This window comes from Sturnus vulgaris, chromosome 4, assembly GCF_052056855.1.
Source record: "Sturnus vulgaris isolate bStuVul1 chromosome 4, bStuVul1.hap1, whole genome shotgun sequence".
NCBI classification, from domain to species: domain Eukaryota; kingdom Metazoa; phylum Chordata; class Aves; order Passeriformes; family Sturnidae; genus Sturnus; species Sturnus vulgaris.
In genome coordinates, this window is record NC_142246.1 from 64,372,692 (window position 1) to 64,396,327 (window position 23,636).

Here is a 23,636-nt window from a genome sequence, read left to right on the forward strand (position 1 = left end):
GCCCCCTGGTACATAAAAAAAGCCATAAGCATCCCAGTGCAAATTCCAATAGAGAAAACAAGTGGCATAAGCCATTAGTAGTATATATATGGTTTAGAAACTGAGGAAGAAATTCTAGGGAGGTCTTCAGTACACAGGCTTAGCAATTATAATGAAGTGCTCTCCTAGTTAAGATAAGTGTCTCTACAATTTGTGCCTTAGGTTGGGTTGAGATCTAAGAGAACCTCTTGAAGAACAGCCTGTTTTCTGTAATTATGAAAAAGTATCACTACATTGGTTCATTAGCATTGGTTAGTTCAGCAGACTGATGAGATGACACTGTGGAAAGAAGCCCAGGAAAAAAGCAGCTATCATGCTGAATTTGGTTTTGTGAGCTTTGTAGCTGTTTACTTCTTTTTCCTTTGCTGCAGTTGCTGCATAAAATTTAGAGAAAGTCAATATATTCTGAGCTCTTACAGCCTTACTAAGATCAACATTGATTACAAAAACATGAACAGAAATTTCTTTGTCCCTAAACAGCAATAAAGTGTCTGAAGCTGCTTTTCACAGTAAAGATCACAGTCAGAGGCATCTTGCCTCTCCTGGATTTAACATCAAAAGAAATGAACCAAGAACAGCTCTGCTGGAGGTTGTTTTTGTCCAATTCAGGACAGAATAGCAAACTTTTATATCCCTTACTTAAATACTGCAGTCAGTCATTTACATCAGTACATCTTTTTTTCTCTCTGTGTTACTTAATTATCCTCGTAGATACTCGTGCTTCTGCAATGACAAGTGTTTCGTAGCAGTAAGATTGTCTAAGGAAAAAAAATAGTTTGCATAAAAGAATTCTCTAGTTTCCTTCTTTTGCAAATGGGAAAAGGACTGTAGGGAAAAGGTGTCGCTGCTCCCTCCATGGTTGCTGCATTTGCCTTTTAAAGGAAACCTGATTTATGGTTAAATGTTTTGGAAGATGGGCAAAGGACCAAGGCAAGTGCTAGCAGTGCCAAGGAGAAGTGGGAAATTAGTGAGAGGGTAAGTTGAAGGAAATATCTCTCTGCTTTATAACAGACAAGGAAAACAAATTGGAAATGTGGGTGGGAGGAGATGAAAGCACCTACATCATGGCAAAGCAAGGGCTCTAGAGTAAAAAAAGAAAAAAATATTATATGGTGAAGTCTTGTGTTCTGATAACTTCAGTAGCTTGATAGCCACAAAAACAGGGCTATGTGCTGCTAGGCTGTCTTTGCTTCTGGCTTTTCCCTGCATTTTTTCCTTCTCAGGCTGGACACTCTGGAAGGGCATTAACTCTGCCTGCCTGGTGTGCCTCAGTTTTAGCAGTGGGAGCAGAGAACAGCAGCATTCCTGCTTTGCTGGAATCCCTGCTGGCATCTCTCCTCCTCCACCCAACAGGGTGTGAGGGCAGAGGATGCTGCATGGGGGTACCCAGGGGATGGCAGTGCCTGTGGATTGCACAAGTGGGTGGACAAAGACTTCTGTGTCCTCTCTGCAGCTTCCCCACACTGTTGGCTGAAATCCTGCCTAAAACCACCCCAGTTCTTTGCTGTTGGTGACAGGAATGCCTTTCTGGGATGGGCACTGAGAGAAGAGCTGGTCAGGCCCATCTGCAGGACCCAGGTGTGATACTCAACATGAGAATTGATGGAGAATGCAGTCACCTCACGTGTTGCTGCTTTCCTCTGCTTTGTGCTGTGTCCATACCCCCATGGGGGAAGCTGGACATTTTGGTGTTCACATAATGCAGAGCTCAGAGCCACCAGCCCACCTTCCTGCCTTCACATCAGCACTTCACCCTTTGGCCTTGGGTCAGTTCCTCACTGGGGCTTTGAAAAGCAAGAGGCACCGAGTGCCTCAGCCCCAGTCCTTCCTTGTTTATCCCTGGTCTCAGATTAACAGGTGTGGTTTCCCTGTTTCAGCTTGGAGAGGCTTCTTGGTATGATCACACCTCTTACTTTGGCCCTGTTGTTTTGGTGTCACGACTTCAATTAATCTTTCTTCTTTCCATGGAAGTTAAAACTTTCAGTTCCCAGTTAGTGTGAAAGCAAAACTATGGTTTGAGACCAAAGGTCTGCCTGTCTCAGATGCTGTTTCTTATAATGGTGAACAGCAGCTGCTTGGGGAGAGAATAAGCACAGGGTAAACATTGAATTCTGCCTCTCCAGAATGGCTCTCCCAGCTTTCAGCAGTTTGTGGTCCCTAGATGTGTTTTGTACCTGTTTGCTTTTGGATGTTTTGAACACCTAGATCCTGTGTTTTAACCCCTTATGTTCTCATGCAAAGCCCTTTCTATTTTATTCAGAACTCCCTTTTTGGCTTAAAAATCTTAGGTGAGGAATCTCACTGAATAATTTTGGACAAGCTGGTCTGTAGCTGCCCATGTCTGTTATGAAACCTCATTAGAAATTGGTGTCCTTTCCAGTCCTCTGGCATTGAGGCAGTTTATGTAAGAGATTATAGATGACAGTCTGTAGTCATTCACCTGTGAGACATGATGTGTTGACTATGTATTCCTGCCACTTACTGTATATTGCTCTTCTCCTGCCAATTTTTTTTCCTATAGTGTCATTTATTAATACTTCAATTTGAGACCTATGCCTTGAATGCCCAGTAGGGAAAGGTTCCTGCAGGGAACAGTCCTTTTATCCACTTTGATTTCTTACACTAAACTGGAAAACATTACATTTCTGGTATTTCTCACTACATAAGTGTCTAGGACATTGTTTAAACAATATTATGCTTCTTCTTCCCCAAATTGGTTGAAGCTCAGAAATCAAGTTTGTGAAAATATTGCTTTTATTTTCAAATGTACTTTTTGAGTTCACAAAAACATAATGTAAGGCTAAGTTGTTGGGTTTTTCTAAGGACAAAAACAGGTAGCAGCTGTTATTCTGATAAATTTATAATTGCATCCTGCAGAATAGAAGAAATGAGACTGAGCTCTCAGTGGATGGTCTCAAAGACTTGGAACCCTTGTTGCAATTATGAAGATAGTAGTTCAAGGGCACATTTTGCAACTGAGATAGTTCAAGGCCAGCTTAGATGGGGCCCTGAGCAACCTGATCTAATGAATGGCATCCCTAGTCCTGGCAGGGAGGTTGGAACTAGGTGATCTTTAAGATCCCTTCCAACCCAAACTTTTCTATGATTCTGTGATATTAGGGCAATTTACATGGCATTGTCATTAACCTATGCATCATTTCTCATGTAACTTCACTGGGAAGAAACCTAACACAAATATAAAGCAATACTCTTTTCAAAGAGAGCAAGATCTACAGCAGAAGGTAGTATCTTCTGATGGCCAATCTTCCTTGGCTATAGCTGAGACAATCACCACAGCACCATCATCATTCTCTTCAGCAGAAATTTTTCACCTGAGTTGATGTTCTGGAGAGAAAAAAAAAATCATTTTTTTTAACAAATGTCTGTTCTTTGCTCTGAATTTGCTTTAAAATGTTACCCATCGTCCAGGCCATAGTGTAAAATCCATTCACAGGGTGTAGGCAGCAGCACCAGCTGTGGCAGGAGAGCTCTGTGGCTGGCAGCACAGAGGGATGGAGAGCTCCCTGCTGAGCTCCCAGCAAGCACCACCACCCCTGAATTCCCTGGGGCTGAGCCTGGGTGGGATGTGGAATTGGTTGGATTTGTGTTTGTTTTGCTTCCATACAATAGCTGCTGGTTACTGAAGCAGGTTCCTAAAAACAAAATCACTTCTTCAAGAAGTTAGGAAGAGTTGCTTAGACTTCGTGCACCTTCATGTAAAATTTCTGTTCCTGGGCTCTGAGCTGGATTGAACACTGTCAGGGCAATTCCTGAACTCAAAATAGTGTTTGATTTTTCACTTAAAAATATCTGTAAAAGTAATCACTTCAATACTTGATTGTAATCTACAATATATGACAAATCTTCATTTGTATCTTGATAGGATATCTTGGAAAAAAGACTCTATATGCCTCCCAAACTGAAATGCTATTCAAATAGTTCAGTTAACTTCTCTGACTGACTTCTAGCTGCTTTCAAGCATGAAAAATTAAACTGCCCATTCTAAAATGTGTCAGAAAGACCACATTTCAGAGCCTCCATCAAAAACTTACAAAGCATTAAAGCAGCAGCCCCACCACTGCTGGGCTTGACTGCTAATGAGAAGAGAGGACTGTGTTCAGTGTCACCTCTGAAGCTCCCAGAGCAAAATCAAGGAATATCACAAGGTTGCAGCAGCCAAGGTGTAACATTTATGTCCATCTTCTGGATGTAAAACTGTACATTTATTCTACAAAAGCCACTGTTCCTGCACTGAAATCTTTCATTTGCTCTGTCACTAGTGAATAGAGGGTTACCCTTGAAATTTGCAGGTTTTGTATGAAAGATTATCTGCTGAAATGTATTTCCATAGCCAAGTACTGCATGGAGAGGGTGGGTCTGGAGAGGGTCTTCTGGCTCTTTTTCCAAAGCATGCATTTTCTCCACCCAGAACTATTTGATTAGGCAGACACACTTCAGCAAGTTAAAATGACTTAAATCATCCCAAATGCCTGTAATTTCTACCTTACTTGTTTGGTTATTGACTCATTAGGAGAGAACACTGATAATGTTAAATATTTCCTTAGCCAAAAAAAAGGGAAGAAAAATAAAATCCATTCACTGCAGCCTGAATACCTTTGATTTATGAATCTCTGATTCATCCTGACAGCTACTTAAAAATTCATGTCAAACTCTGTATTAATGTTGGCCAGAAAAAGAAAAGAAATGTGTTAGGGAACAAGAGTGCCACAGAATGCAGTTCCCACTGTGGGTGTGTTTAATGAAAGGCAGTGGTAGCATTTAGCTTGCCAGGGAAGCATTAGTACCTGTTACTAGATCCTTTCTCTTTTTTCAATCTGTTGAACAAATGTATACTTGGGCATAAAAATGCATCTCTAACACTGATGTCTCATTGTGTTATTTCCCTTCATTAATTTGCATATTTTTAATGTTTGCTGGAGTGTATGTGAAACTGAGGTAATACAAATATTTTGTTTAAAAAGGGAGAAAAGAGAAATAAATTACTTTTTCTTTTATTTTCTTCCTAATATTTGAGATTAAAAACATATCTTAATAACATGATTGATAAATAGCATTCTCTAGAATGTCTTGGAGAAATTATCATAAACTCAGTAAAACATTTTTTAAAAATCTGATTATTGTTTGTCACTGCTTTGGTTATTTTTTCCAACAATGCTTCATTACAAGTGGTAATGTTTTCCAAGAAAATAACCAGGTAGCTTGAAATTTTAATATATTAAGGGTTTGAATAAATAAAAGCAGATGCTTTCCTCTTGGAATAACAGTGTCTTCTACTTTGCATTTCAAAATAGTTTTATTTAATATATCCATGGCAATTTGGTTGGTGTCCTGTGTTCAGAAGTATATTGAAGCTATATTAAACATCATAAACATTAATTAATTAAAACACATTGTTAAAGTTTTTAAAGACATGCAAGATTCAAGATGATTAAGTAGCTAAGATACTACCTGTATTTTCTACTGGAAATGGGTTTGTCCCTATCTCCCCTTTTATAGGTTTTCAGGTGATATCCATGCAGTGTCCTAGGTTGTACTGATGATGATGTTGAAGGTCAGTACTGTGTAAGTCACTTGGACAGAGTGGTGGCTTTTGAGGGCATTTGATTAAATTCACTATTTTTGGCTGTGCAATTTTTCACTGTGGGTTCTTTTTGGCAATGCATGAGATTGGTGCTTTGGTTTTCCCATAGAATGAATTTAAACATTTTTTGGTTTTTTTTTTAAGACAGGGAAAAGAGCAGAGGAGGTCATATGGACAGCTATGCCCTGCTCTAGACAATTTTTCTTTTTGACTGCAGGAAATTTACTGGCATGGCACCAGTGCCCTTCTCAGCCACTTTGAGACTTGGCAAATTCTCCCTAGGCCATTAGGGTAATGTTTGCATTAGCCTTTTGTAATAAATAGGTATCAGAAGAGTTGCAAGGTTAGATTTATCTTGACTGCTGATGGTGGACTGCTGGTAGAAAAAAATAAAGGGAAATAGCTGAAAAAAAATAATGCTTTATAGAAGAGTATCAGCAGGAAGGTTCAGTTTCCAATCGTGGATATCTAAAACTCCTGACTTGGCCAAACTGGTGATCCCCTCTGTTCATTGCCTGAGCTGTTCATAATCAGGGAAGTGTTATGATGGAAACCTCAGGAGAGGAAGAGGAGTGGGGTTTGCACTTCTGCTCTGAGACTTGGCAGAGGAGGGCTCAGTTCCCAGCTTCAAAGCAGGTTTCTGTGAGTAGCAGCAATCTGCCACAGCTACTTCAGTACCTCCAGTTGATCCTGGTTTATGCTTCCCAGGGGGTTTTAGTCTGAGCTGGACTTTGCAGACCAGGATACAGTGCTGCACTGCTGATGCTCACAGTGGATACCAGCTTGGAGGGAGAGGGATGCTGTTGAAAGTGCAAGTCACCCCACCATTTGTGGCTGAGTGTTCCCTTCCCATCTCCATGAATGTCCCTGTGAGCACAGTGCTTCCTCCTCCCACCAAAATATCAAAATACAGAGAGCCATGGGATTAACAACATGTCCAGGGATTTCATCTGAAATTCTGAGGCCCCAACCCAGCATAGCTCTTTGAGTTCAGACACCCCCAGTTTGTACTTCTCTAAATGCCAGTTTGTGATCATTTCATTTGCTGTTGTTCCTAGCACATTTTTACATTTCAATACATCCTGTCTGTCCTTAGCTACTTAGAACAATTGGTTATTGCCAAACATACTTTAGGTGTAAAAATAATCTACATGCTTGTTTCATGAAGTGAAAGAACAGAATATCCCTAATATTAAACTGTAAAGCAGTGTATTTGTGAGGCCATAAAAGGCATTTAACAACCTGGTGGATCGCAGATAATTTCAGGCCATTATATTTCATGTACACAGGGGACATAAAACTGTAAAGGAAATAGTTTCAGCAATGTGTGATGCAAGTAACACCAAGCAGTGCTGTACAGAAAGGATAACTGGTGTCGAGTCAAGCAGTGCTAGATTGGTGGAGGGCTCAGTTCATGGGGTCATGACAGAAGGCTTGGCAGGACTGTAGGGAGTCCCTGCTTCATCCCATCCCATTAGTGGGATTTTGCTGCCTCAGCTGTGCTGACTTGCATCCTTGTGGGGCCACTGGCACACTGTGCCAGGGGTTGATCTGGACTGCAAAGGCAATTTTTTGTGGAATTAAACAGTGCTCTTGACTTTCAAACTTGTATCAGTTGGAGAGTCAAGCTCCCAGCAGAGTCCCAAATTTCTGTATGGGCTTGGGCTGTGGGAAGCTGCTGGGACCATGTTGAGCTGTTCCATGTTGAGCTGCTCTTTGGTTGCCAGCCTGGTGCAAGAGCAGTGATGCTTTGGGAAATTGCAGTTGTGAAACCATGTGGGAATCTGTAATTGAAAGTGTTTCTGATCTGAATGCAGAGTTTGGAGGGGCTTCTCTGACAGATTCATGACCCTGCAAATAAATAAATGTATATGGAGTGTTGGGTGCAGTGTGCCTCCCTTTCTGCAGTGTTTATAGCAATATCATCCAGATAAGCCTCAGTAGCGCTAGAAATCTGTGTTTATGTCAGCCCATGGGGCACATTTTACGTATCTCACCAAGATTACTATGTAGAAACACACTGTGTAAATGGTTTCAGTTGAAACCTTTACCAGATCCATCTGGACTTCCCTCTTGGTAAACAAGAGGGAAGGACAGAAGAAAGCACAGCTTTCTTGTTACTGTTTTGCCAAAGCTGGACAAATCAGAGCTGGGCAATCACCAGCTGTAGGAAGTTCAACAAAGGCAAGTTGCCAGATTCTTCACCCGGGATGGGACAACCCTGGCTGTATGGACAGACTGGGGAATGAGAGGCTGGAGAGCAGCGCTGTGCAAAAGGACCTGGGGGTACTGCTCCATGGAAAGGTGAATGTGAGCCAGCAGTGCCCTGGCAGCCAGGAGGGCAACCCTGTCCTGGGGGGCATCAGGGACAGCATGGCCAGCTGGGCAAGGGAAGGATTGTCCCCTCTGCTCTGGGGCAGCCTCACCTCCAGGGCTGGGGCAGTTTGGGGTGCCACAATATAAAAAAGACATGAAGGCATCAGAGAGTGTCCAAAGGAGGGCATGAGGATGGTGAAGAGCCTTGAGAGGAAACCGTGTGAGGAGTGGCTGAGGGCACTCGGTCTGTTCAGCCTGGAGGAGACTGAGGGGAGACCTCAGGGTGGTTATCCCTTCATCAGGAGGGGAAGTGGAGGGACAGGCACTGATCCCTTCACTCTCCTGGGCAGTGACAGGAGGGACAGGCACTGAGCTCTTCCCTCCAGTGACAGGACCTGAAGAAATGGCATGAAGCTGTGTCAGGAGATTTAGGTTGGATATTGAAAAAAAGATTTTTCACCCAGAGGGTGTTTGGGTACTGGAACAGGCTCCCCAGGGAAGTGGTCACAGAGCCAAGCCTGACAGAGTTCAAGAAGCATTTGGACAGAGTTCTCAGGCACATGGTGGAATTCTTGGGATGTCCTGTGCGGGACCAGGAGTTGGACTTTGCTGATCTTTGTGAGTCCCTTCCAACTCAGCATACTCTGATTTTACGATTGCCTTTTGGTGATCACTTGTTTTACTTAAGGTTCCTTTTCTCTCTCTCTGTGTGTGATAGGCCTAGAAGATGTTGTAACAATAATGATTCCTGAACCCAAAGGGAAGGAGATAGTGAGCCTCCTGGAGAGGAACATTACTGTGATGATGTACATCACCATCGGGACACGCAACCTGCAGAAGTACGTCAGCAGGACCTCGGTGGTGTTTGTCTCCATCTCCTTCATCGTGCTGATGATCATCTCCCTGGCATGGCTGGTCTTCTACTACATCCAGAGATTCCGCTACGCAAACGCCAGAGACAGGAATCAGGTGAGCAGGGCTGGAGTGACTCTTGGTGCTGCCAAAAAATCACCACGGGATTTGTCGCAGGAAAAAAAAAAAAAAAACAGTTGAAGAAATTGTCAGTGTGTAGTGAAAACAGAAAACCCAAGAAAGTGAAAAGAATGGGAATATAAAAATGACTGTGGTTGGGAAAAGCCAAGACTTCTGTCAATATAGATGGGATTAAGGAAAAAAAAGAAACTAATAGTGTCTGTATATTATGGGGTTTTTTTTCCTTATGCAAAACACTAAAACATAGACAGAAAGGTGATGTTTATTTATGAAAAGATTGTTTTGGTACATATAGCCTAATGTCATAGCAATGTTTATAACTAAGGAGCCTTGAAATCAAAATGCTAACTAAAACACTGTGAGCTATGTGTATGTGAAGCGATGGTTCATGGTAAGTGAAGAAAGGAGAAAAAAAAAGGATTCTCACTTTAATGCTTTCTTAGAAGGGTCTTGGGCTAGAAAGACAAACATGTCCCTCTTCATTTGGCAATGATCACTGAACAGGACTGTAGTGATAGCCACCAATGTCATTAAACCATTGCTATTGGTTTTGGCATCTTGTCCAAACCCTTGAAAGAGATAAAAAGTCTATAGACCTGAAGAGAAGTCAGCAGCAGCAGTTTTATAAAGCACTGTCTATCTTTATGGTAGTTCAGCAGTGAATAATAATAGCAACAATAATAATAAATTTAATATTTTCTTGTCTGGATGCAACTGTCTCAGCAGAACTGGGAACCTGAGGCTTCCACATTTCATTCTAATGGTACAGTAGAAAATGTTATCAATGTATGAAATCTGAAGAGAACCATTTTACTGCAGAAAAAAAAATGCTCTGAAAAAATTCAGAGAGGTTTCTAAACCCTCAATAAATTGCTGTCGGGGCAGGAGGGTTGCCTTGCTTATTCTGCAGACAAGGTAAAACTCAGAGTATGAAAAATCATCTTGTAGAGAAAAGGAACTGCTGCACACTCTGTAACAAATACTCGTCGTGTAGGAATCCCTCGCCTTCCCCCATTGAAATTCAGGCATCCTCTGAGATGGAGAGCAGCTGCTCTGTATTTACAGACAGAAAGAATATATTTTCCTTTTAAATATACAGTCTGAAATTTTGGATAGCAAGAACGAGACTATCCCAGCTGGAATTTGAACATCATTGGCAGCAGATTCGCTGTGACTGCAACGGCTGTGATAATTTTTAGATGCTTTGTCTGCAAAAGCACATGCGTGCCTAATTTGTGTGAGTAAGTGTGCTTTCAATCAAGTAATTATACAGGCAGCTTAGCAGTGTAAATAGACACACATAAACATCAAACTCAGCAAAATAAGAAGTTCATTCAGGTAATATTTCATAGTTTGAAACTGATGTGTTTATGTGAACAAACATACTTCCTTTTCAGTATTTTCTTTCCAAAGTTTGAATGAGACCAACGTGTACACTAGCAGTTGTCCTATGAAGGGGCTTTAATAACTTGGTTATTATATTAGTTCTATTCTTCAGAAGAATTAGAAAGCATGCCTCCTAAGTAATTACATATTATTAATTTTGGGGGGGCAAAACTGGGCAATAATAAGGGGCAACCTAGAAAGTCGTCATGCACTTTTCTTCATGCAGTTTTGTCTGACATGTTATCTCTTTTTTAGCTCTTTTCATATGAAAAATTGTAGCAATATACAAACAAAACTCTGCCATTTGTGTTTATGGGTTGCTGTGGCTTTTTAGTTTTGTTTCTTTTAGTCCTGCCGATGGAATATAATGATGTAGGTAGTTCAGAAGAGCTCAGCTTGCTCTTGCCCTTCCTATGCATGTTCCTCTCTGTTTTCCATCAAGTTCTGGGGTTTTTCTTCTTTGACACATTTTCTTGTAGCTCAAGGATGGGATTGCAAATTTCTGATTAAAATCAGTGTCCTTTTGTCAAGCCTCATAAACAGTTTTGTCTAGTCCTTCTCCATCTGGTGACTCTGTTTTCCAGGTGCACTTCCCTTCTTTCATTGGGCATAAGTTTCTGAGCAAGCAATAAATCCAAAACAAACCTATTCAATTATCCATCATAAAGCAATGAGTCCAGCTATTGAGAGAGGCATATAGAAAGACTGAAACGTCTCCTGCAGTCATTTCCTGTGACTCCACACTAAGATGAAACCTGGACATAGTCCATCTACATCTTCAGCCACCACTCTTCCTCATCATGTGTGCAAAATCTAAGTTCATGTGCCAGAAGGAAGACACAGCTTGCTCCAATTAGGTGTCTAATTTTGATGAGTGGAGAATCAGGATTTCCAAGATTCTTGCTTAATGCCAGTGCCTATTCATCCCAGCTTGGCTGGGAATTAATGCAGTAGAGCACAGAATTGTCTTCCACTATGAGCTTGTGTACCTACAGCCAGGGTGTCAGCTACAAACATGGTCAAGTATCAATTTTTATTTTAATACATTGAATTTCTAAGAGTACCTATAGCGCAGACAACTGTGCATTACATATGGAAGTAGAAGATAGGTAGTAATATTCACATGATTGAACCTTTTTTCCCCACCTAACAAGATGTCCAGGAAGTAGGAGATTGCCCTGATGATGAATCCCTTTGTCATGAAGAGGATAAATTTATGCAAAAAAATCTGTTTCCTCAGCAGCTTGTTCCTGGAGGGCTCCTGAAGATGAGAGTTGAGAGAGTTTCTAAAAGGCTGTGGAAATTGTTTAAATCGAGGAACATCACATTGCAGAGCTAATTAAAAGCAGTTTCAAATGACATGACAAGTTAAGTTCCAGAGTTAATTCAGCAAAATGACCTGATGTTACAGCCCTGTAACAGCCAGGGCAAAAACAACAACTACAGCAATAAACCAGCCCTGTCAGTGTGTCAGATTTCATATTTCACCAGTAATAGTAGAGTTCTCTTTTTATTGTTTGTGAGATGGAAAATGAAGAGGGGATGATGTTTCAGTGCCAGACTTGTTTACCACATTTCTTCCACATCCCTTTTTTTCCATTGGTTTCTTGTTCAGAGGAAGTTTTCTACAAAGTCATTTTGAAGCTAGTTGGGCTCCTTAGGTTTTGCAGGACAGTGAAAGCCAGAGCAGGTAGTGCTTACACTGGAGTTGAGGAGGATCTTTAGTATGTGACTGTCAGCATGTGGAGCATTTATCTGGGTAGAAAGACTGGTGGCTGTGGCTTGGAATGAGAGTTTTGGGCCACTGAATAGGGATGTCAGTCTTTGAAGAAGATGCTTCCTTCCCGTGATGGAGCCTGCAGGTGTTGTCTGTGGGTGGATGTGTCCAACACCTCGTGCTGGTGATGCAGCTCATTCTGCACAAGGTGATCTCCCTGCAAAGGTGCTAGTTTAGTAAGGCCATTAAGGGAGAAGCATACTGTAACTTCTCTTTCACAGCATTTAGGGTCATTGACTTTCTCAGGAACACATAAGTGGTGCTTTCCATGTGACTGTCCTTCCTTTTTAATGAGCATTGCCATCTCCTCAAGACCACTGCACCTGATATGCTTAACTCCTTCCAGTCCAGTACTGAATGTTGCAGCCTTGCTAATGGGATTATGAGATTTATGACTGTAAATCTCTAAGCCTCACTTTAAACCCTTAAACTGCTGTAATGCCTCTTATCTTTTAGGAAAAATCATTGGTTATTGATAGCATGTCTTGCATTCAAATAAGGAGAATCCTTTGAAAGTGTGACTTGAGTCCAAGAAATTCCTGTTCTTTGAAAAACTAAATTACTCTCATTTGCATGTAAGTTATGAGCTTATCTATTTATGATAGATAAGAGAAAGCAAACATGAAAGCAAGCAGATCAAAGATGTACATGAGTTTTTAATCTTGTCCTTTCCCCTTCAAGAATGTGCGAAAAAGAACTGAGACATGAGGGATCACAAGCACTTTCTGAAGCATGACATAATGGCTCTTGTCTTGCTGTCTGTTATCTGTCTGTCTTTGATTTACATTAAAGAACCAAATAGCTGACAAGAAATGTTTCCAACTCTCGTTTGATTCTTTTATTTAAGGGAGACTGTGAGAAAAATGGACCACAGAAAGAGATGTTGCATAACTACAAGATACTCCTTCCCGTGCAGTAATTAAGTTGCTGGAAAGCTCATATGTAAATCTCCTGATAGCCAAGGTTGTTTTCTAGTCCTTAGCCAGATCTGAAATTGCACTCTGCTTTCAATATTGCATGTGTTTTGTCAGCCTTTCCAATACAATAAGCTCACTCTGTAACTTTAATCTGGGGATTTTAATTTAATCTGAAGACCAAAGTGGTAATTTACTGGTCATATTAGTGTGGTGATTAGGTCTCAACTTTTAAACTATCTCAAGCTTCCTTCAGTTGTTGGCCTCTTGCTCTCTCACCCTCCAGCTGGAAACCCTTCCTGCTGACAGGCTCCTCTGAACTCTGGCACAGAAGTTTCCCAGCTCAGAAAGTCGAATGTCTCCTGAGTCACCAAAGGCCCTAAGTCTCTCTCCTGTCTAACAACACATGGCTAGAAATGTGGCTGGGGACAGGAGGTGAAGGGAAGAGTTCAGATCATTTATTGCTGGTGAATTAGAACATGAACTGTTATAAAGAAGACATTGGAATGAGCATAGCTGAATGAAACCAGCTGAATGTGAGAGAGGCATAGAAAAAAAATGGGTGTGCTCAAAGGAGGTCACCAGTGTGGTGTGGGGGCAGGAGCACATGGCATCTGAGCTGGGGTGAAGGGAGAATACTAAGCTGGGTGGGGAGTGGAGGAGTAGGAGGAGGAAGGGCTCTGCTTCCAGCTGCAAAAAGGGTGGTCAGAGAATCAGCCTCTTCCTGGAAGTGCACAGAATAATTGTCACAAATTACCAGCAAGGGAAATTCCATTAGTATGTTTAGAGAAGAAGAAAGACTGAGATTGGTTAAGCACTGGAACAAATTATCTGCAGAGGTTGTGAAATCTCCTTTCCTGGAGATATTCAAAACTTGACTAACTCTTCTCTGACTTTGAAGTTGACCCAGCCTTGAGCAGGGGGTGGGAGTACATGACCTCCCAAAGACTTTTCCAGCCTGTGAGTCTGTCTCCAGACTGCCTTGTTGCTGGATTAGCACAAGTGAGCAGCCAGGTCCTTGGAGCGCTGATACAGGACCAAGTTGCATAGCACAGGGTGCTGAGCAGTGATTGTGTGAGCTGCCCCTCCATGTGCCCAGCCTCTTGCAAGGAGCAAACTTGTCCACCTTCAGTGTCTGGGGACAGGGTGTTTTGTGTCAGGCTGTTATTACATGCTTTAATCCTGGTGGCTGTGACCCTGCCAGCACAGTAACAGTGTTTTGGAAATACAGGAGAACAGTCAGAAACATCACGTGGCAATCACTTCATGGTCCACTGGAGGGAAAGATAGAAAGGCAAAGAATGGGCAAATGGTTATGTATGGACAGGATGTTACTGCAGTGCTTTACCTGTAAGAAATTGCAGATGCTTCCACCTCATTTTTACAAAGTAGGCAACTCTGTATTGCAGGGGAAAAAAAGACAGGAGAGATTATTCAGAGGTTTTGTGGTTAAAAATTAACAGCTTACTTTCAGAAGTTGTATCCTGCTGAAGATCATGAACTAGTTATGGAACAATGTAAGAATAATGTTCAGTGTTCACTCTGCTAACTGCCCAGTATTTTTTTTTTTTTTTTCACAAGTATCATTAAAAAAAGAGGGGGAAGAAGTAGGATACCCAAATAATGGGCTTGTTACCTACATTGGTACACACTGCTGCAGTGTAGCACACCTACTGTGCCATTATTATGAATTATTCTGTTTATATTTATATGCTATCCTGTTCTATGTACTTAAAATGATTAAGAAGCCTAGGGAGAAAAATTTTGGATATCTGCATGGAGAGATGCTCTTTGCTCAAGATGAAATTTTGTATTGCAGCGCCGGCTGGGAGATGCTGCAAAGAAAGCAATCAGCAAGCTGCAAGTCAGGACCATCAGGAAAGGTGACAAGGTAATTTCTCAAAATGCTTGTTACTAAATGAAACTCTGTGCTGAGGGTCCCTTCAGACCTCTGGGACAATGAGGCAGAAGAGAAATGCCAATTGCTTATTTAGCTACTGTGCCCTTCAGGTGGGGGAGGAGTGCTGGTAAGCAAGTTAGGGATGGAATGGAGTGGGGAGAGAGGGTGATTTGGTTCAAGATGCAGAAAATTCTGCAAGTTAAAACACGTTAACTAAATCTGCATGCTTCCCAATGCAAGTTTCCAGCTGGAAGCGTGTCAGAAAATCTGACTTGCTGGTTTTGAAATGCATTACTGGATTTGCAGTCTGCTTCGGTAACTGTTTCACTTTGTCACAGAGGCTCTTGTATGAAGAGATTAGCTGACAAAATAAAAAATGAATATGATGAATATTCTCTTTTCTGTAGGAGACTGAGCCAGACTTTGATAACTGTGCTGTTTGTATCGAAGGCTACAAGCCCAATGATGTTGTCAGGATATTGCCTTGCAGGTAAATTGAAAGTGCTTTTAGCTTTAATAATCTCTACTTCAAGACAGTCTCTGCTCTCAGTTTCACACTGATGAGATTATTGAGGACTTTGGGGGGGAAGGGTAAGTTTATTATTTTGGCCTATTCAAAATCTGTTGGTAAAGATATCTGAAATGCCTTTTTATCCAAGATCAAGTGTTGATGATGGTGAGACCCTGAGGGTTTAGTATGATAGTCAGAAACTTTGTCTGACCTGGGCCTATAACGAAGTCTTCAGCAGAATTTTTATGCTCAAGTTTTGATTCATCTGTTTTCCTCACTGTTTTTTGGGTTTTTTTAATTTAGAATAAATGCCTTAGGAGAATTTACCTCTGACTTGAAGGTGAGCCCTGGGCACAGCAGCCAGGGATAGAGCAGACTCCTGCTCTCCATTGAGCTACCTCTTTTGCCCTCCTGGGCCTGAGAAAAGGATCAATTCTGTCAAAAACAAACCCCCAGCCATAGAAAGAGACGTACTGAGTAAAACATGCCTGGTGTGAAGATGCCTTGTGCAGCACATCCACCTGCAGGGATGTGACACAGCAGTGCAGCCTCTGGCCACCCCTAACAGCTGTATTCATCTTTGTGCCATTGTACTGGCTCTTGTGAAGTGTTACCTCATGGAGCTTTTCTCTAAGAAAATCAGTTTCTTAGGAAATTTCCTAGGATCAGTTGCCCCTAGGAGAGCAACAGCAAGTGTTTGGTTTCCCTAGAAATATAGATCTGAAGTGCTGCACATATAGAGCAGAGATTTTATTTTATTCAATAGAACTTTTCTTCTCCTGAGTCATTTTCACTGGCTTGAGAAACCAAAATACTTGTTTATTTTCCTGCTGTGTTGTACCCTAGTAGATATTTGAATGTTACAAGCTGTCCATTTCTGTTAGTTCATGTGATTCATTAAATCTGTTTACTGCCATCACTAAATGGCTAACACAAAGCAACAGATTAATCATAAATTTGACCTACTGTAAATCCCCCACAATGACAAATTGCATATGAATTCTCTTTTGTTTTTTTTTCTACAAGCAGACACAAACACATCACTTCATGAAGCAGAAAGACAGAGGGAAAAAAAAAGATAAATTACCAGAAAATGTGAACCTTGGTTTGGCATCAAGCCTGTTTGCATGGAAGCAGAATAAAGCTTGGAAATTTTGCATGATAGACACAGGCAGTATTTGGAGGTAGATGTACAACAGCTTAAATACACTTCTAAGCTTTAGCTTTCACTTGTGTCCCACCTCATAATTCAATGAGCCTTTGTCACCCACAGCATTGCATCAAGCAGAGTGAGTAGGAAACACAGAGTTAACAGGTGGTGCTTAGCTCTTGGCTGACATAAAAGGTCGCCCAGAAAATGACTCATGCTAAAAGGGTAGCAGTAGCAGAACTGTCTTGTAAAATAGCCACAGTTTGAGCCTTAGCAGTCTGGAATTTTAAAAACTCAAAGATCTTTCTCAAGCAGCTGTTTCACCAGCCCTGGCTTTGCTGCTGCACAAACTGTGAGGGCAGTGTTTCAGACTCGCATGGGTCTGAACTTGTGAAACATGAAATGGCACTCGTGTTTCTATGAAGGGAGTAGGAAAGATAAAGACCTACAGACTCTGTAGTTTTCCTGCTCCAGCATTCTCAGTTAAGCCACAGTTTCTAACATGGGAACATCACTGATCCTCCAGTATAGCAGAGATGAGCTCTGAAGTCAAATAGTCAAATGTTTACTAGGACTTGGGCTGTTTTCCCAAATGTCCTCTCTTTTCTGCTGGCACTGGGATATGTTTTTATGTACCCCACTCTGGAAAGCTTGGAGGAGAATTCCAAGTGAACTTGTGCTTCTTCCTCTCTGTCTTTGTCAGTTAGCTCCCACAACTGATGTAGTAATGAGCTTCACTCTACAGAGTGTTTTAAATAAATAAGGAATGACACTTTGTAAAAGTAAAAAGCATTGACTTGCAGCTGGTTTTATGCTTAATGGTAGCATTAAAGTTGTCTTTCAGGGCACTGACACAAGATCAAATGTAACCAAGTTCATTGTTCCCAGAGTGACATCTCTTCTCACAGCCCTACTTCATTCTGCTTGTCTTCCAGCTCCAAAACACCGGTGTCTTTTCTGCTCCAGCTTTGGAGAAAGCACTGATCCTGCTGCTCCCACTGTGTGCCTTTAGTAAAACTTTTACTGATTTTACTAAGCTTCTATAGAGAAGCAAGGCATTTCTTTCAACCTTATTTCTGCTGAGTGCCTCTTAGGTTCTTTTATTCACTGTTTCATTTCTTTCACCAGTAAACACATTCCCTGACCTCGCTCCAGCTCATTCTTTTCCCCTGAACCTTCACCCCATGAACAACTGTGATTTCAGAGAGTTCTCAGTCCTTCTTTCTCTTTTTGTTAGCTTCCTGTGAAAATTATTTCATCGTACACATTCTTCCCTTTGATTCCTTCCTCTCACCCTCATCATCATCTTCCTTTGTTGTCCTCAGAAGTAAATAATACTGTACATGCACCCCCCCAAAATCTCAAACCTTCTTGTTAGATACTACAGTGATACTCAGTCTCTCACAAAATCTAAATCCTTTACTTCAGCCCTGTCTAATCCAGGCAACTGATGCTCTTACTTATGTTATCAGGGATGTACCTCTCTTTCTGCATAGAAGAGACTAAGAGTGGAAGGAAGGAGGGAAACAGTTTCCCTTCGTCTGGAAAAAAATCCTCTCAAAATTGCTGGCAAGCTGAACACTTTACAATAGTTGTACTGCTATTATTATTATTATTTTATTATTTTGGCTTAGTGCAACATGATTTTTTTTTTCCTTATATGGTTAAAGTCGCATCTTTAAAGAAAACATAAATACATTTCAGACAAAAGCAATGTCTAGTTAGAGAATGTGAAGTGCTGTTTAGCTAATGGTAAGTGGAATGCTCTGGGACTCGGGGGTTCTTTTGCTTTGTGCTCTGTGAGCTTTGCACAGCCCAGGAGAGTGCAGGAGGGATCCCAGGAGGCAGCACCTCTGGAGCACTGGCACACACGTGTCATTCTTGGCAGCTTTTTCCAACACACTCTGCACTCTCCCGGGATGAAAACTGCAAATTCCCCGTGTAATTTATTGCAGTGCTTTGTTACCTTGACTGTGGCAAAGCCTTCCTTATTGTGTAACCTGGATCTCACTTGCTGCAGTTTAAACAACATCGTTGTGCTTCTTATCCCTGGGAGAGGTGGAGGTGGAAAGGAGTTTTTTCCTTTCCCTTATGAAAACTTCTTTTTCTGAGGTTGTTACAACATCTTGCCTTTTGCTCTTTGAACTAATCAGTTGCAGTCCTTTTGAGAAACTTTTCAACCCATCCAAATCAACGTTGTTTTGAAATGAATGTGGTTGCACACAACAGGGGGGAAAAAAACTGTATTTTTTTTCTAGCTTTGACTTTGACTGTCAAAGCCATGTCCTGAGGCTGAGCTTGAAACTTCTCTTACTGTCTCCCTGTATGGGTCATTACTTCTGAAATCATCCATGATGGCTCTGTCCTTTCCTTCCATTTAAAACTTGGTCAGTTAGAACTGCAAAGGGAGGGATTTTTGTTTCAATTGATCTTTTTACCTTTGTCTTACCATGTGACAGTGAAATACTGCAGTTGCTCTTGTCCTACTTGATGCTGACCTTTCTTTTGCATGAATTTGAAACATAAAACAACGGACAATTTGTTGAATGCCATAAGCAGATACATAGTGCTATACCTAAAAAACTTTCAAATCCAAATCTGCCAAGCCTGCCACCTTGCTTTTCTGCACAAATGTTCAAAACAGGTATTATAAGAGCTCTAATTGTATCATGCAGTACAATAATTTTAAAAGGTAAATCTTGACCTGATCTTCAGCAGCATTCCATTATTCTGTGGATTTCTGTCAAATAATCAAGTTCCTTCTGTAATACATATTAAATGTGAAATTAATGGAGTCGTAATACGCTGTGCTAGATTAGTATTGAGAAGTGCAAAGTGACAAGATCTGTCATTTATTTAAATTACTTGGCATTGTTAGGATTTATTTTAGAATATTGTTTTTGAAGCCAATTTCAGGAATACTGAACTTCAGATTTTAAAGTCTTTAAGGCATGAAAGTGTTCCAAAGTTTTGATGATGAACAAACATCATTAAATTCTCTAATATGAACCCCAGATTGACTGAGGCTTTCAAAGCTGGAAATTGAAAATGAAAGGGGATTTGCTGGTCTGTGGTAAAATGTCTTGGTGGAAACTATGTATATTTTATTCAAAACAGACTTTGGAAATTTTTCTGAGAGATTAATAAATATTTCAGGTTTTGTAAATGGACTGATTATTTTGACACAAATGTGCTTCAGATATTTGCCAATAAGCATATTTATGAGTTTGATTATATAATTAAAGAAAACAAATCACTAACAAGAATCTCATCATTATCTCATGTAGCTGAAAGGCAAGATACAGATTTTCAGCACCCTCTGTGAATTAACAAACTCAAGAAAATCTGATGGTTAGACTTTTAAATGTAAAATTGCACATGCATAAGAACTGTATCTTTATGCTTTTACCTATTCAGAATGCTTGTCTGATGATGTGCTGAATATGCTCCTCCTAAGATAGAAGGAAGAAAATGTTACCAAAATCTAATTCATTTGTTGTTATCCATTAGGTCAGGTCTTGTTGGGAAGGACAGCTGTGAACTTTGGTAGCCTTAGTAAAGTAGTGGCTTAAACTTCAAATATCACAATGCTTCATTTGATTAATCGTGTTGACATACAGGATCAAATGAGGTTTGATACCTCAGCCAGCTGATATAATTAGACTAGATCAAACCTCCAAGAATATGTTTGCCCTTTCCCATAGTTGTATGAAGTGATACAAAGCACAGGAATGCAATAATTTGCTGTGTGGTGGCACAATTCCTCTGCTGACCCATTCAGCTGAATAAGTAGCAGTTAAATGTTTAGAGTTGCTTTGGTACATGAGGTGACTCTGGCTTTCTCAGAGATTGCATTTCCTTGTAGAGACTGGTGTGTGCCATGCTCCAGGCAGAGCCTTAGGATCATACAGATATTGAGGTGTTTCAAGTCTAACAATAGAACCAGCACTAGAGCATGTCCCCAAGTGCCTCATCCACACATCTTCAATACCTCCAGATACTACTGGATTCCCTGGGCAGCCTGTTCCAATGCCTGGCCACCCTTTTTGGGTGAAGAGATGTTTGCTAGTATTCCCAGTAACAGAATATACTCTCAGGAGAGAATGTAGTTACACACTAAAGATCTCTACAGTCACTATCAGTTTGTTAAAGGCACAGCTAAACAAGAAACTTGCAGTTCCTCCACCTCGTTAATGTCTAGGAAAAGTGGTGCCCAGCAGCTGCAGGGCTCAGGTAGTTGCTTGGTGTTCACTTCAGCCTCAGAACAGGATTAGCAACAATTCCTTCAGGGAATTGTGTAGGAGCTCTCTAAAGAACTTCTCTGTTCTTGTAAAGAACAGGGCAGTGGAGGAGAATATTTTTTAAAGCATTGTACTGGTTTTCTGTTTAAATGAAAAATTATTTTTTTTTCTAATTCAACTTATTTTTTATGCTTCTATCCTGAAAAATACTAGACCCTCAATGTCTTCACATTTAAATTATGTGTAATCAGGTTTGTCTGTAGAACTATTAAGAAAAACGAACATGATTTTTACCAGCAAGCAGCTTTTGTTTCGTGACAGCCTTTAACATGAAAAGAATATGGAGTTTGCTAATGCATTTTGGATATTTTCCCTAAGTCTCTAAATATGTATGTCTTCTATATCAAACACATTGAAATGTGCACATGTGCTTGAGTTGCTGCAGGAATCTTTTTAGCCTGGTGTGCATAGGACCTAGTTCTGCAGTCCTTGCAGAGGTCACAAACTGCACCCATTGAAATACTTTCACTTAAAGGAATTCAGAGTCATCTGGTACTAAGTGGTAAATTGTGCTGTGGTGCATTTGAGTTAAGATATCCTGGTTTTCATTGCAGGCATCTTTTCCACAAGTCCTGTGTAGACCCCTGGCTGCTAGACCATCGTACCTGCCCGATGTGTAAAATGAATATTCTGAAAGCTCTGGGGATTCCGGTAAGCACTTTGCAGAGCAGCCCATCGGGGCAGAAGACAAACACCAGCCACCTGAGTATGTCCCTAGCCTTTGCCTGTCTCTTCCCATCTCACTCTTTCTGCCATATTACTGAATAATTAATTGATTTATTAAGGGAAGTGCAATTGGAAATGGCTCTACCTCTGTCCTGCACCCCACTTGTATTAGCAAGGGAGAGTGTGTGCATGGGGGTTGGTGGGGTGTTGGGATCTGTGTGTCTGTGGCTGCCTGTTTGATGGAGCAGAAGGTTGTTCACTGGTGTTTTGGTGGATTTATAGAATCTCTCACGTAGCTTTCAGGACTGGATTTATTTTTTAATCATGCCCTCGGTTCAAATCTGAAAGCAGAAAGTCTGCAAGTAAAATTTTCTCTGCTATACTCATCAAGGACAACTAATTGCTCATTCTGGGGAAGCAAGTCCTTTTTCTGTCAGATTTCTCTTAGAGTCTATATGAAGCAAGATCTGTACTCCTAAATCCAGCTAAGGGCCATTTCTCCGAGTTACTGAGCCTGTGGTGGAGCACATGACATACCATTGTTAAGCTCTTTGTTATTTGGAACATTCAAATGTGGTTAGAAATTGCCAAAGTAATTGATCTTTCCAAGTCACATGTTTGCTTTCAGATAGTGAATGTCCTATCTGCCATACAGTTTCCCAACTGGAGCTATCATGGAGCTCAGGGGCTTCACCAGGAAGGAGTGAGTCACTCTCCCCCACTGAGCAAGGCTTGTGAAGTTCAATGCTGAAACACCTCCAGGTGATGCATTAACAGGTGTTGTAAATAACCCCCTGAGTTTCAGTCAGTGATGCACCAGTTCACATTTGAAAGAACTGTATAAAGTAAAATGGTATAGCCAATCTCAGAGAACTCAGTTTCATGCAGACCAGGAAGCAGGTTGGAGGCAGATATGTTAATAACCTAATCTAATCCAAACTAAAAACATGCAGAGGGGAAAAAGAATCAGGGCATTGTAGCTAGGGTAACACACTGAAACAGTTTGGCTACTTTTTCTGCTAAACGTGTTTATTGTCTTTAGTGTATGGAGAGGTGATGTGACTCTTAAATCAGTGCTTGAGATGGAAAGCCAGAATGAGGGCTAGCTCTGCCATTCAGCACCTCTGCACCGAGGCTTAAATACAGAAATATTTCCCCGGGCTCCATCCCAGTTCACCAGGCCTGCCAGCAGCAGTTACACAGGGTTCTGACACCTCTTCTCCCTGCCCAGTGTGTTGTTCCATGGCTTCCCTGTGCATCTGACAGCACCATAGCATTTCTGCTCTCACACTGGCCCATTCACATTTTTTGTCCAGCACTTCATTAATGTGCTCTTTTGTCCAGCTTAATAATCAGGGGCTACAGGTAAACCAGACCAATGCAGTGAGATGTTAAAGGCTTCCCACAAAGTTTAGTGCTATTGGAATTTACATCCAGAACACAGCTCTCACTGGCTGCTGCTGAAGACTAGACATATCCACAGGCTGTTTGAGGCTGGGCACAGCTAGTGGAACAAAAAAACGTGCCCAGAGGCCATGTGTAGAAGTTTTGGTTTACATGGATGGATTTCACTGCCTTTGAACAGCTCTGTAGTGGCAGGTGTAGAAGTACCTAGTTGCCAGGAATAATTGAAGCACCATTCCATTTCCTCAATCCATTTCCTTTCTCATAGCTCCCTTTGCTCTCTGTACATCACAGCAGAATGGGGATTCATCCTGCTGTCCTCACTGAGAGCTTTCTGCATGGAGCTTCTGTGGAAATAATTGTATTGGGCATAGAATTAAAGATGCTGCTGTAACCTACATGAGCAACTGGTTCAAATTAAGATTTCCAAGTCAGCTTCAGTGTTGGTCTGTCTTAACACTAAAAATAAAGCATTTGCATGTGAATGTTCCACTAGCACAGTTTTTTAGAGGATTTCGTGGTATGAATTTCTGTAAAAAATTCCTGTAGGTTGTTCTAAGACAACAAGCTGAAAAGAGCCCTCTTCATCTCTTGGAGGAAGCATACATGGATCATTTGATATGTTCATGAAGGGAGAGCCTTATCCCTCAAAGTGATTTACAGTAGGAGCTGCTGTC

At 41.1% G+C, this 23,636-nt stretch overlaps 1 protein-coding gene across 1 annotated transcript in view; it reads left to right on the plus strand.

Moving 5' to 3' along the window:
* RNF150 (ring finger protein 150) overlaps positions 1-23,636 on the plus strand; it is a 105,852-nt gene that overhangs the window by 52,956 nt on the left and 29,260 nt on the right. Inside the window, exons 2-5 of the mRNA XM_014878972.2 lie at positions 8,676-8,926; positions 14,847-14,918; positions 15,335-15,417; positions 21,444-21,540. Of these exons, the coding sequence (XP_014734458.2) occupies positions 8,676-8,926; positions 14,847-14,918; positions 15,335-15,417; positions 21,444-21,540 (503 nt within the window). The remainder of the gene's footprint in view (positions 1-8,675; positions 8,927-14,846; positions 14,919-15,334; positions 15,418-21,443; positions 21,541-23,636) is intronic.